This window comes from Carassius carassius, chromosome 45 (assembly GCF_963082965.1).
Source record: "Carassius carassius chromosome 45, fCarCar2.1, whole genome shotgun sequence".
In the NCBI taxonomy this organism is placed as follows: Eukaryota; Metazoa; Chordata; class Actinopteri; order Cypriniformes; family Cyprinidae; genus Carassius; species Carassius carassius.
In genome coordinates, this window is record NC_081799.1 from 15,287,238 (window position 1) to 15,304,008 (window position 16,771).

The 16,771-nt window shown below is 35.9% G+C and overlaps 1 protein-coding gene across 1 annotated transcript in view; it reads right to left on the reverse strand.

Annotated features, from left to right (window-relative positions):
• The window catches only part of LOC132127248 (clathrin heavy chain 1-like), a 38,635-nt gene that overhangs the window by 19,602 nt on the left and 2,262 nt on the right, over positions 1 to 16,771 (reverse strand). Inside the window, exons 2-6 of the mRNA XM_059539027.1 lie at positions 7,517 to 7,724; positions 2,706 to 2,974; positions 2,248 to 2,409; positions 1,829 to 1,942; positions 44 to 217 (exon numbers count right to left, since the gene is read on the reverse strand). Coding sequence (XP_059395010.1) covers positions 44 to 217; positions 1,829 to 1,942; positions 2,248 to 2,409; positions 2,706 to 2,974; positions 7,517 to 7,724 — 927 coding nt within the window. The remainder of the gene's footprint in view (positions 1 to 43; positions 218 to 1,828; positions 1,943 to 2,247; positions 2,410 to 2,705; positions 2,975 to 7,516; positions 7,725 to 16,771) is intronic.

Genomic DNA, 16,771 nt, shown 5'->3' on the forward strand with positions numbered 1-16,771 from the left:
TTATACCACTTGGGCTATTTTGAATTTAATGTTCAGCATGTACCTGTCCTTTCCTGTTCACGCCAATGATTCCAGATGTAGCTTCGTGGGGTGCCGTCACAAAAATGGTCTCTCCGCTGATTCTGTTCATGTAGATGCAGGTGCCAGTCTCCAGGTCATACAGATGAATGTAACCGTATTTAGTGATGAGAAATACGACGTCCTGTTTGGAGCTGATCTGTGTGATGAGAAAAATGTTGCTAGATGGTCAGTTCAAATCTGGTTGAATTTATATTATTGTTCAAAACTATGGAGTTGGCAAGATTTTTGTGCTTTTGTTTGTTTAAAAGAATTATATTTTGATTAAATGGCTGCATTTGTTTGATAAGAAAAAAAAATATTATGAAATCTTATTTGATTTATTTGAATATTTATAATGCAATTTATTAATGATAGCAAAGCTGAATACTCAGAAGCCATTATTTCTGTCACATGATTCTTCCAAAATCATTCTAATATGCTGATTTGGTGCTCAAAAACATTTTTTTGTTATCAATGCTTAATTATATATATATATATATATATATATTAGGGGTGTAACGGTACGCAAAAATCACGGTTCGGTACGTACCTCGGTTTTAAAGTCACGGTTCGGTTCATTTTCGGTACAGTAAGGGAAAGAAATGCAAACATTAAACTGCAGGTTGTTTATTACTATAAACTTTTTTTTTTTACATTTACTAAATTTTTATAAAATAAATATAAAATAAAAAAGAATAAGAAATAAAATACTGCTGCAAAGTTCTCCACTAAATAAAATACTCTCAGTCTCAAACCAATATCATATAATAAAATATAATGAAAAATATAAATAAATAACTATGATTACAGTGCAGCATTACCAATCCCAGCTTGTAGGCCTGCTCATATTTAAAAAATATATAATATAACTTTTCCAAAGTGTAAAGTGCAGCATCAACAGTTTCAGTTTTTAGACCTGCTCAAATTTTGTTATTGCGTTGGACCAATCGGAATTAAGAGCAATGGTCTGTTTAAATGCCGACGGGAGCTGCGTTTGAATCACAATCGTTTTTTTCCTAGTTGTGGTGATGTTCACACTCGCGTGATGCCTTTTGAAAACCTTGTGACACACTGGCATATTGCACCTGTCAAACATAGTCTATTTTGCCGTCAATACTGTTGACGGTGTCCTTTATCAGTAGGCTTTATATTTATGCTCAAAAGGAAGTATAGATATTGTTGTCGTGAAGACAAGGTCCTGGTCTGTCGGCGGCCTCCCTCTATGTCACCTACAAAAGGAGCAGCGCGCCACCGCGTCAGGCACGATTCTGATGTGTAAAGACACAGAAAACGCGAAGCAGCCGTCACGCAACTCACACGCAGCAGAAACGCCACGCTCATGCCACGCAGCCAGTGTGTCACCGGCCTTAGAATCAGCTGCAGGGCGGGATTTGCGCTGAACGCGGAGACTTCCGCCACTTAATATGTTCATTTGGAAACACGAAAATGTACTTACGTTCCACACACAAAATATTGCATTTGGTCATTCGGTACACACGTGCACCGTACCGAAAGCCCTGTACCGAAACGGTCCGGTACGAATACACGTACCGTTACACCCCTAATATATATATATATATATATATATATATATATATATATATATATATATATATATAAATAAAAACCTTTTCCTTTGATGAACATTAGGTTCAGAAGAGCAGCATTTATTTAAAAAAAAAAAAAAAGAAAGGACATCGAGTAAAGGAGGAAGGAAGAAACAATGCCTCTTTCACAGGAAAAAAATAAATAAATAAAAAACACATACCTGCATGGCAACGGGGAAGTCATTCTGTGCTTCTGGAGGGAAGAACACATCCACAGCTTTCTTTGGGAATGGCTGGTTGCCGGTTGGTGGTGTCCCTACTTCAATAATATGAAGCTGCATGATAAAGTCTTTAGTTTATTTCATGTTTTGAAGTAATGCACACAAAATAATGCAATTATAAGTGACAAATTATGTGAACATCAATAAAAAACTCAAATCAATTCATCTGAAACTAAAACTAGCAAGCTAAATTACCTCTTCCTCAAAAAACAGGAGTTTAAACCCAAAAAGCCCGTCCAGACCACTTCCTCTCTTTCTTAGACAACTGTGTTATGAATACTAACAGTGTATGCCTCTTTGCTGAATAAAAAGTTTCTAGTTAATGCAATTAAATGTAATAAATTCATCTGAAAACGCACCTTTCCTCCTGCCTGACCTCGCACAGCAAAACAAAAGAGAGTCGATTCTTCTGCATTTCCCTCCATTTTGAACTGTCCAAAGCCAGCGGCATGACCCTCGATGGGCTGCGACACCTTCCTTTCAACTGAGTATAGCTGCATGGCTCCAACAACTCGGTTTTGCTGTAAACAAGAAACAGAATACTTGAGAGAACACCCGTGATTCAGTATCCAACATTTGACTAAAAGAAAGAAATAAAGGAAATAGAATACAACTACTACTACTAATAATATTGAATATAGAATCAGTAATAAAGGAAGTTCCAGAAAAAAATAAAAAAAATAATTAAAATGTAAATGAACACAAAATGGTAAAAGCAAGAAATGACTTAAGCATGTCTATGTGCAGAACAAAAGCAATAGTTTGTGTAATTGTAGACCAGAACTCCAGAATGATTATTTTAAAATGATCATGACACCTGAGCAGAAATGCCAATAAGCAGCAGCCACTTCTGCTTGGCATCAGTGCGGTAGTTGATGATTTGACAGCCTGCTAGGCTGGAATGTCTGTCGAACACTTTGACCGGCTGAGAGTCTCCCTCCATGCTCCAGTGATAGACGGCGTTATCGGTCACCAGGGCAATGGTGTTAAGAGAGATCCACTTCCAGAAAGTGACATCATCAGTCATGGTGTGGGCTTTCATCTTACTCTTCATCTCGATGTTAAAGATCTGAAGGGTTTTGGCAGCTGGGAGAAATAAAAAGGAAACACCATGAAAAAAAAAACATTTTATATTTATATATATAAAACAATTGAATTAGATTACAAAGACAGGGTAGAAATATTGTCAGTCATGGCTGGAAATGCATCAGGCAAGCCCACCATGACAGCTCATTCAGCAGTTAAGATAAATGAAGCAAAGCAATCAAAAAGTGAGTGTAGAAGGAATTTGTGAAACTGAAATTAAACATCAGACACTGATTTCATCTTAGCACACGGGTTACTGTACACTGTGATTTGCAAATAATTTGCGTTATGGGAAAGGAAAACTTGGCAGCAACTCACCTGATTAACATCCAACCAATAATTTATTAAAACACAAATCTAATTACTTACTTCAGGCCCCAGATAATCTAAACTTTGCGTATCACTACAATTAAGACAGGGATTGCAGAATAACACAAAGGTTTCTAAAGTTAACATGAAAAGCACACGTTTTTACTTTCCCAACATGGTTATAGTAACCAGCTTTTGAGGAGGCCATTTGACCAGGATGTGGAGGCTGATAGTCAAGTTGACCCAAAAGTTAAGAGTTTGCACTGATGGCAGTTGGACTATTCGGACGATGTCTTTCATACGTTTACTGGACACTGCCAATGTAAGTTACTTGGCAGTCTATGGGGACACTCAAGCCCTCCTGGTTTTCATCCAAAATATATTAAATTGTGTTCTGAAGACATGGGGGTAACGTGATTAATGACAAACTTTTCATTTTGGGGCGGAGTATCCCTTTAAAGCCTGAGATTTTTGGTACAAAACAAATAATTTCAATAAACTGTATATGGAAATAATGTGTATGACACTAATAAAACTAAATTGAACGACAATCAAATGTTTTCTCTAATAATTTCATTAATTTAATTAATCAGGGACTACTTTCACGAAAAGCGTATAGTATAGTAGGTATAGTAGGCATGCTTTGTAATTGTAATTTATAGAAAAGTGCAAACTGCATGCTTAATGCAAATTTAATCAGGTGATTGTGTTCGTCAATCAATGTAAATCTATATGTGTAGTGAACACAAAATGAGGTTTATCACTGTCTGTCACCATCAGTTTAGAGTAGTGATCGTGTATATTTGTGAAAACTGGTACAACCACCACCACCAACAATTTTTTTTTTGCTTTTATCATAATAAATTACAGAACAACACTAAGCAAATAGTGTAAAATCCTATCTTAACTAACTCAATTTAAAATACGATAAAAAAAACAAAACGCACTTTACTTGGAGTTTGAACTTCACATCAGGCTTCGTGCGATTCATAAAGATGTTGGTAAAGACGTGGCTGTGCCCTTGGAATCGTCCTAACCTTTCCCCCTATTCGGGTTTTGGTCCAAACCTGTATGACCTTTGTTAATCTTCAGAACCCAAATTAAGATATTTTTTATTAAACTCAAGACCTCTCTGGCTCTTCGTAGACAGCAAGAGAACTACCACGGTCAAGACACAAATGTAGCAAGGACATCGGTAAAATAGTCCATTTGATATCACCAGTTCAACCATAAATTTACGAAGCTTACGAAAGCAAAAATTTATTCAACAATTCCTCTCGACCAAGTGATGCATGTGAATACGTTTTGATACTCTCTAAAAAGGTGGAAGACATTACTTGGGCGAGAAGAATTGTTGAATAAATTGTTATTTTTGTTTTCTTTGTGCTCAAAAAGTATTCTTGTAGCTTTGCAAACTGAAGTTTAGCCACTGATGTCACATGGACTATTTTATCAATGTCCTTACTACATTTCTGGACCAGGGAACATTTCAGTTGTATTGCTGTTTTTGGAGGGTCAGAGAGCTCTCACATTTCATCAAAAAAATCTTAATTTGAGTTCCAAAGATGAACGAAAGTCTTATGGGTTTGGAACGACATGAGGGTAAGTAATTAATGACTATTTTCATTTTGTGGTGAACTAACCCTTTAATTTGTATTCTGAAGATGAACAAAGGTCTTATGGGTATGCAAACGAAATGTGGGTGAGTAATTAATGACAATTTTTGGGTGAACTATCAATTTAAAGTTGCAATGAAACAGTAGTGGTGACATCGTTTTTTCTATATTTTGATATACATCTGAGATACACGGATTATCGAAAAAAAAATGAGAAAAAAAATGTAGGGCAGGGACAAGTTCTATCTGTCAGTTGTTGATTGGATTTTGAGATGTGGCTGTTACACTTAAATGGAGGAAGATCTGAATGCCAGCTTAAAAAGATGGGTTAAGTGGCCTATAATTAGAAAAGTGCTGTATTTGTCAGAGGTAAGCCTGTAGTTTTCACAGAAAGATGATTTTGATTTTGATCAAAAATAAGAAGAAACTTACATGCACGAATCATTCAAACCAAGATCAATAACATGCATTTGGAAAAGAGATTAGGTGAATTTTCATTTCAGGCCGCCTTTAAATTCTACGTAGAACTAGTCTAAGATTGCAGGATGCCGTGAAGCTGATTACTGCAGAGGTCAGAATTTAGTCTATGTGCACTGAAAGAAGCATAAATTACTATTTACAATGATTTCAGCCCTGTGTGGATAGATTTCCATAACACAACTTTACACTTAAAATCACATGACGAATGTGGGAGCCAGAGCATTGGGAAATGAAAAAGGGATAGAAGGGATTTGAATCCACATTCAGCACGGTCTCAACATAATAAGAGAGCAAGAAACAGCACTATAGTCCTAAACATACTTAACAGAAGACGACAACAACATCTTAGCTTTACGATTAATACATGTCAAGGATTTATAGCAGCTAAAAGGAGTTATAGAAGGTAAAATCCTGCTTTCATGAATCTAACTTAATATAGTGTGCCATTCCAACCAAGCTCAACTTAAGACCTTAATTAATTGGTTCATATTGGTTTATTAACAGTGAGCAAAGGCCAGAAGCAGGACAGAACAAGTCAAGATTACTTCAGGTTAAAATATTGCTCAGGAAATTTGCTGGTTGATTCATACAGGATATTGTGATGAACTCAAAATAAGCTAATAAAATGGCCTCTAGCCACAAACAAGCCATCGATTAAAAGATAATCTAATTTGAAACGGCAACAGTGACTGTTCTGGATCATTCACTGCTCTTTTTTCCTCTACTGAAAATGCAAAGAAAACTGGTTTGATACTACAAATAAAAGAAGCAATTTTATTTATTTTCCATGTCACCCATAAACATTGTTTAACATGGCAATTACGATTATTAACATGCTTAGAATTGGATGAATTACTATAAAATAGCCAGTTGTATAGCATGACAAATCTTTCAACTCTACACAGGCACTGAGCTTAGTGTAAAAGCTACTGATATTTATTCAAACATCAACTAAGACACTGATACACTGTTGGTCACAGAATTGCTACCTAAACACAAGCTGCATAGTGATTGAAACAATGGACTATGAACCACCACAAGAACCATAAATTTATAAGGCTACCTTTACCCATGTTCATTTACATGGAATTGAAATTTATATGGAGACGCTTGATGTTAAGATTGCATAGTGAGGGTGGAGAAAAAGACTTAATATGGCAAGCACTTAAAATTATAATAATGAAAATTAAACAAAGAGAAAAGCAAATGTATGCCCAACAATATTTCAAACCCCAGAAAGAGAAAGTTATGTCTACAGAAATCAACAATGTGAAAATTCAAGCTACGAATTTTGTGAAAGTTAAATCCTGTTTAGCCAAAGTGGGTTAATTATGTGGTACATTGTTGGCTAAACAGTCTTTATGTAAACAATATCAGAGAGAAGCCAGGACATGTTTGCTTTACATTGCCTATCAGGACTTGAATTTGCATGGGGCCTAAGTCCGAACCTTGAGGCACACCGCTCCTATATTTACAACAGCAATATTGTTGATTTTGAAACTGCCGTTTTTCTTATAACACATTCAAAACAATTGAATTCAGAAAATATTTAGATTTTATTTTGGTTTTATGTTAATGTCATAAAAATATACAAACTTTTTCCAAATGGTCAGTAACAATGTGTATGTGTAGCTTTAAGTATCATTTATTACATTTATTGGCTTGAAGTGGAGGCTGTAGAAACACCTACACAAGGTTAAGCAATGAGGCCAAACAACTTTACATAATGTTCAATTTAGAAACAGGATTATAACTTTCACAAATCATTGTACCAAAATGTTAACTCACCGTCTGCATACACATGAGAAAGCAGCAACAAAAAAGGAAACAAAACAAAAAGACAAAGCAATTATGGCTGCATGACAGAAAATACACAACATATCATGTTACTGTAAGCTAAGATGTAGCCTATAATGAGGAAAATGCAAAAAACAGTTGCTACAGAAATTGGTCTAGAATAATTTCAACTAAAAAGGAACTCTGGGTGAATGAATGAAGCTAAGAAAACAACACACTTATTTTCTAGTTAAAACAACAATGGACTGGATCATTCCTATGATTCAGTTGAGCTAAAAATGCAGTAGTCATTACAATTAGGTTAATATCATTATCCCTGGGACTAATTGGTATCTCCTACCTTTAAGTGCAATGACTTTGCTCGCAGGGTTCATGATGGCGCTATCTGCAGAGATGGGCCTGCGGATGGGGGTGTTTGGGTCCGCCATGTCAATGATCACCACCTGTGCCTGTTCTCCGACCTTCTCCCGGATACAGATGAACTTATCAGACTCCATTGTCAGGGTGCTGAACCCGATGTTGGCTGGGTTGATCCCCAAATTTTGGAGCTAGGAAAAAGAGAAGATTTATTTGCTTTAAATTTTAATTAATATATTATATACCAAAGACAATTAGGCCTAAATCTTCACAAATCTTAAAACTTCACAAAGGGGGAATGCTTCCTAAATGATTTCAGGTTTCTCTTTGACCCTGTGAACCTATCTAAGAATTGATCTTTTTTAAGAAAAATCAATGACTATGTGTCCCACACTATAGATTAAAATTGATCGGAGGCATAATTTACAAGAGGTACAACCAGAGCAAACAGTAACAGCAAGGAACTAATTTCCAATGTGCTTTTATCATCACAAAATTTAAGCAGTAGCAGTATCTCTTATCATGAGAGTAGCATTTCAATAACAGATATTTTTTCTATAAAAAAATAAAATAAAATAAATGGAAGTCAAAGAACCAGCAAAACCTCTTTCCCCACCCCACTGAGCCAAATACATGGCTTTGCTGTCTGAATAGGCCTTGAGGAATTTATCACAGGGACAGACAATGAACAGATACAAGAACAGATACATTTTTAAACAAGACTCCTTACTGAGAACTTTGTTCTAGAACCACATTCAATTGGAAATCTTGAATATGTATCCAACTATTTGGACATTTTTAGTTAATAGTGATTTCAAAATTATAAAAAAGTATAGGTTAACGTACCTATTAAGCTCACATACCCATTAAGCACACTTCGATATTTAAGCTCAGGTTATAAAAATAAATTATGCATTATCATTAGGGCTGCAACTAACGATTATTTTGATAATCGATTAATCTGTCGATTATTTTTACGATTAATCGGTTTATGTGCTTATATTTTAGTTTTTTTAATTTTTTCCCCAAGTAAATTATTAATAAATGGTCTTTATCCTTCAGCATAGATTTTTAAGAGATTTTAACCATTTTGCATTGTCATATCCTCATTAAAAATATACCTGGAGTTGTTTTATTGTGTTAGTAATCCTTTGTCGAACTCTTCTGCAATCAAAACACTGACCCATACTCTAGCAAATTTCACAAGGAGATATCAAATGTTTTCACCATGGCAGTCCTTAGAGCTCCTAAAGTAGTTTAACATCCCGGACAAAGCTTATTAAGGAATCTTTCAGAACATATTTTCACGAAGAATAAGGATAAAACAGAATAAAATTGCAGTGCATTGTATTTTATTATTTACTGGAAAACAGCTTTATAGCTTTTGCTGTGAAATTGTAAACAATCCTTCGAAAAAAGTGCCAATGGCATGAAACCTGAATGGAACTCACAATTTAAAGTAAAATCCATCAGAAGGTTGTCCAGAAAAAAAAATTGGACACACACAAAAAACCTGCTGTGTGAAAAAGAGCAGTGAATACTTAGAAAAAAAAGTGCATTTCAAATATCTTTAAACATTTATCTCTCTCATTCAGTCATAATTAGGCTGCACGACTGAATTTTGAACTGGTAAACGACAAACTGATCACAGAACATGTTTGTAAAGCTTTAAATGTTAACTGTTAAAAAGCAATGTTATCAGCTTTTACGACTAAACATTTGCAAACAACATTGTACTGGAGAATCTGCACAAATGAAAGTCTTAGGGGCCGTTCACATATCGCGCCTAAAAACGCGTGGAAAACGCTAGGCGCACCGCTTTCTCCTCCTTTCCAAAGCGCTCGTGCAGAAGCGCCCCTGAGGCGTCTGCCTTTGATAAGCAACCATTACGTGCTCTCTCCTTGAAGACGCGGAAATTTCAGCAAAGGATAAATGGATTTGCAGCTCAAAAAATCGCTTGCAGTAGCTCTGCTACTAAATTTATTTCAAAATGGAAATCCATATACAACTATGATCAGCTGTTCCTTTCATCTTGACTGAGCTTTTAACGTTGTTACGGGAAAGGATGAAGCTGATTGGTTAGTTCTTGTCACATGACCCGCGGTGCGCTTGCTGCATTCTAAAAGTTGAAATGTTTTAACTCGATGCGGTGTCGGAAATAACGAACTTGAGCGCGCAAAAGACGCGATATGTGAACGTCCCCTTAAACAGTTCCGTAGTGCAGAGTTTACAGGTTACTCTTCTTTTTTGAAGGCTCAAAGTAAAGTATTCCCACATCCTGCTGAATGCTGCAGAGACGCTGTTCGGGAAGCACGTGACAAAACGAGGCCAGCTATTGGCTATTCGCTACTTCTCCTGTTGTACTGGCTGAGTAAAACCTCCGGTGGCTCATTACTGCCACACTTTGGTCACCGCAGATTTGAAATATGCACGAAATGAGCCGCTTACGGCAAATAAAAGTTATTTAGCAACGAATCGATGACTAAATTAGTTGACAACTATTTTAATAATCGATTTTAATCGATTAAATCGATTCGTTGTTTCAGCTCTAATTATCATACTTGGTGTCTTAACCAATTGATGTGTTTGACTTGAAATTACAGGAGGTATGTAGTAACAATCATTGCACACTGATATATGGGTCTCTGTATGTTCACATTGTCTGGCGGCCATTTTGAAAGCTGTCTGAAAACTTACACCAAAATTTTAGCTCTTTATATGTGCATTAATTTTAGATGTTTAAGTATTTATTTTGGGTAAGTTTCACTACTTTCTGTAAAATTAAGAGATTGATGTTTAAACTTTTACATATTATAACCTGAAACTTTGATGTGGGAAATAATTACCGTTAGATCCAAAAGATAGTTGTAGCAACAAGATGCTACAGAACAAATAGTTAGCTGACTAGCTGTATAAGATTGTGTGCTGTGCTTATATCTTCACAGGAAATACTGGCATGTATTTATACATCCATAATATTATACATTTACAGTGTATTTGATGGTCTGGGGTTTTACATTGATGTTATTTTTAAAGATTTCATATTATTGTAAGGTGAGCTTAAAGTGTACACTACTATGAAAATCACACAGCTTCAGTGTGACATCAATAAGAAAAAGTATAATTGAATAGATATTGTTAATAATAGTTGTTCATAATAAAATATGAACTTAATAAATGACCAAGATAATTCATTAAGCTAAATCTTGTCATTTTAATAAATATTACATGAAATAAAAAATTGTTGCTGCTCTAATTAAGCTCAGTGTGCTCTCTTTAAACTCTTCCACATTGAACATCTATGTTAATACTTCATAAACATACTTTAAATATTAACTGATGGTTGTCACTTTAAGTTAAGTTTAATCGATTTTCTATGGAATCAGTCGAATCCAATCTGCAGACTGGCTCTGACCTTTGCCAACTAGCATCAGTGGAAATCAGTGGAAAAACAGGCCAAAAATCCTGTAGTGTATTCCAGCTTTAAGAGGCTACAGATAAGTTGACATTCATTTAATAAGAGGCTTCATAATGAGGCTAGTTTCTGTGTCCATCCCCATGAATGCAATGTTTTATTGGATTTTTGATGCGTGTTACTTAGCTGAACGTGGACTAGTATAGATGCTGCAATGTGCTTGAATGACACTTCACTATGAATATATAACTGATCGACTTGAATACCTTGAATACCAATGCTTGATTTTAGTGTCGTTGTTTTTTTGTGATTGACTTTGTACCTTCCAAAAATAAATATTTTTCAATTATTCTTTAAAAAGGTTGTTTAAAATAAAAAAATTTTTATTATGAACAATTCAATGGTAAAAGTTTTTTTCGAAAGTAACATTCAGTAATGTACACTGAATATTGATGAACTAGCTCAACAGAGCTAAATTACAAAATATGTACAAAAATGAAAAATACTGTACAAATGCTTTAGTAATTAACTGTTAACTGGTTACCAAAGCTAAATGTTGAAAATTATCTTAAATGTATGTTTTTGCATGTAAAAACTAGTAAGTACTCTATAGCCTAATCTACAAAGAAAAAAGTAAAGGACATCCCCAGAAGTCCCTTCAGTTATTCAAAGTACAAATTGCAACAGTCACTAACAAGCTAATCTTTTTTTACAAGCACACAGAGGCTATGCATCCTGAAAGATCAGAGGAGAGACAAAAACACTTCCATCATTTATTTAATACGGCACTTGAACATCCTCAGTTTTCCTCAATTACGTCAGACAAACACAGCAGGTCAGACTTTCCTGGCGCAAAAACATTTAGACAACAGACAATAACATCTAACACACTGGCATAACTTGCAGATCTGATTCACTTGAAAAGTTATTTAGTAATTATAATTAAAAAAGCTAATTCTAAATAATAATAAATGGACATAGTTAATTATTAAGCAATCAATCTTTAATGGTTGCCTTTTAATGCTTATGCTGATGGTTTTAATTTGATAAATAGTCAGGTGTTAAATATCTGTCACATTAGGGCTGCACAATTAATCAAAATTAAATCGCAAAGGCAATAAATCGTGATTAGGCAGAAGCAGCGATTGTCATGCATATCTTTCAGTGAAGCACAGTTCTGTGATCAGCAGTAAATATCCATCCAAAGGCCAGAGGGCGCTCTCGCTCTCAAAATCCTAATATGCCCTGAAGAAGAAATCCAGGATTCAACTACAGCTGAAGAAACAGAATATTTAACTGCTTTGATTGATTTAACGTAACGCCAATATATGGTTTATCAGAGTTCTTATAATAATTTTCATCAAAATAAAGTATTTTACACTAGACTGATGTTATGTTGTGAGTTGAGTAAAAACACGCACTCTTAGATGGAGCAGCATTGACTACACAGAGCCATAGTTCACTGAGAAGATGTGCAAATAGCTGACCATAATAACAAACGATTTTGTCGATTTCATAATCCTACGATTATATTGTCTGCGATTTTGCATAGCTTGTCAGTAAACAACGGCTCTATGTAGTAAATGCTGCTCCACCTGAAAGTAGGTGATGGAGATTTACTGTTAATCACAGAACCGGCTTTACTGACTAAATGTGCATGACAATCTCGATTAATTGCATTTGTTTAATCGTGCAGCCCTAAGTCACACTGACTCAACTCACTCACTCAACAACATTAACACCGAACTCAGTTAATGAAGCGCGTTTCAAAGCTGAATTCAGTCCATTAAAGAGACACGTCTCAGTTCTTCTTAATTATTAGAATTTAACTAACCATGATGAGACTCAAGACTCAAGGTATAAGTCAATTACAGACAAAAATAAAAGTCAAGTGGCAAGCCAACTCAGCAGCACCACACCAGGTGCCTTAGAAGTCTGAGTCACCGAGACTGACGGAGCCTGAGAATAAGATCTTCACTTCCACACAGGAAAACACTGATCTGCATGCTAATAAATGCAGATTTTTTCTAATTCTACGATTCACGCTAAGCACATATGACGAAGCACCACAAGTAGACGAGAAAATGCAGCGACATCAACTCTGAAAAGAGACTTACATTTGAAATGGGTTCAGAGAGGAGCAGAGGAGGAGGATTTATTGTAGGAGACATCTTGACTTCAGGCATTTTTAACTAAACTGACAGCTACTTCTGTATAGACTCTTCTAAGACTAAGTCAGCTGGCTAAAAGGCTGAAGGTGTTGCTTGTAGCCAAAACCCAGCCTTGGTTTTATCAGCAGCCAGACAGATCTCGAATACCAGTAAGCTCAAACAGAAGCAGCAGTCGAGTTCGTGACACTCGCCAATCACTAATTTCTAATGCACGGTGCACCAGCTGCCACACATGCTAAACTACAGAGATCAGAGCTGACAGCTGGACAAACATGAATGAGAAGTCTTGGTCTTATGTAACAACACTTACAGCCCTGAATGATGCTGGAGAGGAGGAAAGTCCTCTCTGACATTAACAAAGCTGTAAGCTGCCAATGTGTTCTAAAGCTACGCAAGCAAGGTCAATTGTTTAGTCTAAAATCCACTTTACAAATAATTTTGCATTGCATCTTGGCCTGATACAAGTCTTTAAAGAGCATAAGTTATTTAAACCTGACTTGAAAATAAAAAAAAAGAATATAAGATAAATTAGTCAGATGGCACTATTATTGTGATAATATTCTGCTTAATACAAAAGTTACACAAAATATTGATATTGTATGGAAGAAAACAGAACCCACGTCAGAACTTCTGCTTTTGTATTCTACAGAAGAAAGAACGTCATACGAGATGATATGAAGGTGAGTAAAAGACGACAAGTCTTCATTTTTGGGAAAATTAACCCAAATTACAATTGGTTGTGAATTTGTACTTCTGATACAGAGGTTGTAGGTTAAATTATAAACATCACTGAATAATTACTGAGATGGTTGGTAAGGACTTGTTGTTTTGTACTTTAATTAGCTGAATAACTAAATTAAGAGAGTAATTATCTAATACTAGACAGTGAACACTCAGATAAAGCATTTCATAGCTGGCAAAAGGTATCTCTGGCTCATGCTGCAGCTCTCAGGCCTAATCAAACAACAGGAAGAAACAGGAAGCACATTTTCTAGGAAGAGCTCAACGGAATCAGCAGCAACTTTTATCAATGAAGAGCGGACACAGGCACACCCGAAGCCACACCCACATTCCTGTGTCATGCGGCACAGAAAGCCACATCATCACTACTAACCGACAATTGTGAAATAATAGTAATAATGATTTAAAAAAATTAAAAAGGACTGATTATGCATTTCGCTTGAAACAGAATAACAATTTGTTATTTAAATAAGCTATTTTCATGGCAGGAAACCAGTAAAATTAGTTAAAACTAGGTATATAAACATACATATATTTAAAAAGGACATAAGAGATAAACAGACAAGATAATTCACAGAAATATAAAATGAGAAATCAGAAATCAACAATTTAAATAAGAACACAAAATTAAATAAAACATTGCTATTAAGAGAACAGTAGCATGCTCGTGCATTAGTGCATCTCATAGATGACATCACACATGATGACATCACAACTGAACAGGCTGTTCCGATTGGCTGAAGGGAAACCAAGCCCTTGTAAGCACTTAAAACGTAAAGAGAGACACAGAAGCAAACGTAAGAGAAAGAGTTCTCGCTGTCGTAGCATCAGCCTTAGGCCAAGCGTGATTCATCCACAGCATGTAACTGCTGTTTGCTTCAGTGGCATCTCAGACATACCCAAAAACTAACACGGTTTCCACTAGAAGCCTACTCTCCAGCCTACAAAAACATGCTGTGTGGCTCGAGAAACATCTACTCGAATATAGCCAGTTCCTTCCTGGATTTTTGTGGACATCTCTGTTCAGTGCAAAGGAGGACACTAATGATATTGAGTTTATCCTGGTAAAGAATTTGAATCAATAATTGCTAGCTGGCACAAGGAAAGCTGTTCTTTTGCAGAAATAATTCAGGCAAGAACAACATACTAACTAGACCATTAGTAAATAAACATATAGGTCAGACAGACTTATGCAAGATCCGATAAACACTACATGTCAATAATTTTATTCTTTAAAATATCAATCTTGGATCTTGTCCAATTCACACAAACAGACACTGTAGGCAAAAAAAAATTATAATTATCAAGCGTTGACAATCTCTCCCCTGTCTGCTGGTGTACTTGACTTCCCATTTGTTCCCTTGACTGTTTATTTTACAGTGGTTAGATAAAGATCAGTGCAGTGAACTTCACCAGTGAGTTTGCAAACTACAAGCCAGATACCAGAGATAATGGCATAAACAACAGATGAAGAGAGGAAAGAATCATGAAACCTCCTAACAGTGCTTACATGTACACATTGAGATTTATTCAAACAAAAGATTCAGATTCATGTAATTCATTCATTAATACACTAGTAAGTTATTTTTTTTTACAATTAGTGCATTGAACTATTACTTTCATTCAGCAGATGCATTAAACTGATCAAACGTGACAGTACAAACGTTTTTAGTTCAAAATAATTGCTTGTTTTTAGAATTTGTATTCATTAAAAAAAATCCAGGAAAAAAAATGTATCACAGCGATATAAAACAGCACAACTATTTTCAACACTGAAAGCAGCAAATCAACATATCAGAATGATTTCTAAAGGATCATGTGACATCGACACTCACATAACATACTGTCATCAGAGCATATTAAACTTGCCCCCTGCTGGCACTTTCACTGACTATCACCAGTGTGGCATTCCACATTAACCCTTAAGAACTGCCACAGACACTTGACTTTATACGGGGTTAACTCGAGTGCTTGTTCTGTTATGCTGACCTACACTACTTTTGAAGTGTTCATGCATTTAACACATTTCTATGGGCGAGGTTTGCTTTCACAAATCTGGACGAGTGCGAGAAACGTTTTAGCCTAATGCTTGAAGCATCAAGTGCTTCTCGAATCTGAGCAGATAAATTCAGAATTAACCCATTGTTTCAATTCATGACTTTTTAAAGCTGTCAGCACATTCTTTCTCCAACCTCCTGTGCTCGTTTAACTCTTTTCCTTCTCCGTCCAGGGAAAAATGGCACCTTGCTCAGCATAAAACCCTGATTGCAGAAGGCTCGGGGAAGGATACACAATTTGCTGAGGCTTGCACCTCAATGCCACTGTCCTCCATAACAGGAAGCTGGGAGCCATTGTGTAGAAAGCTAAATCAACACGTTAAAAGCTGTCACCATATGACCATAGGTGACATGTGACCAACCTAGCAGGTTCACCACGGACAGCCGAGCGGGAAAGGGAAAAGGAGAAATGAACACGAACAGAATCCTCTCGGAATAAGAGTTCATTCATTGCTGAGGAGCTCAAAATGGATAATGGATCTTGATTCACACGAGATCACACGAGAGTCATGTGTGATCAGCAGGGTAGAGTTCAAAGATTAAATGCATTTGCAGGGCTTCAAGGTAACGTATTACACAGCACCACATAAAACACATGAAAGCCATCTGCAGATCACCTGACTTGTCCCTTGTATCATGCTTATGTTACTCTTAAAACCAAAGAGTAATTTAAGTGATTTGCATTGAATAGTTCAATGCACTACAGGTTATTAAAAACAACTAACTTGCAGCACTAATATGCATAACTAATGTGTAGCGAGCATCCAATCATGATACATTGTATGAGATTAAAACAGCCATTACTTGGTTTTTACAGCTTGCATTGCTTTTACGGCAACTGCAAACTGATAACT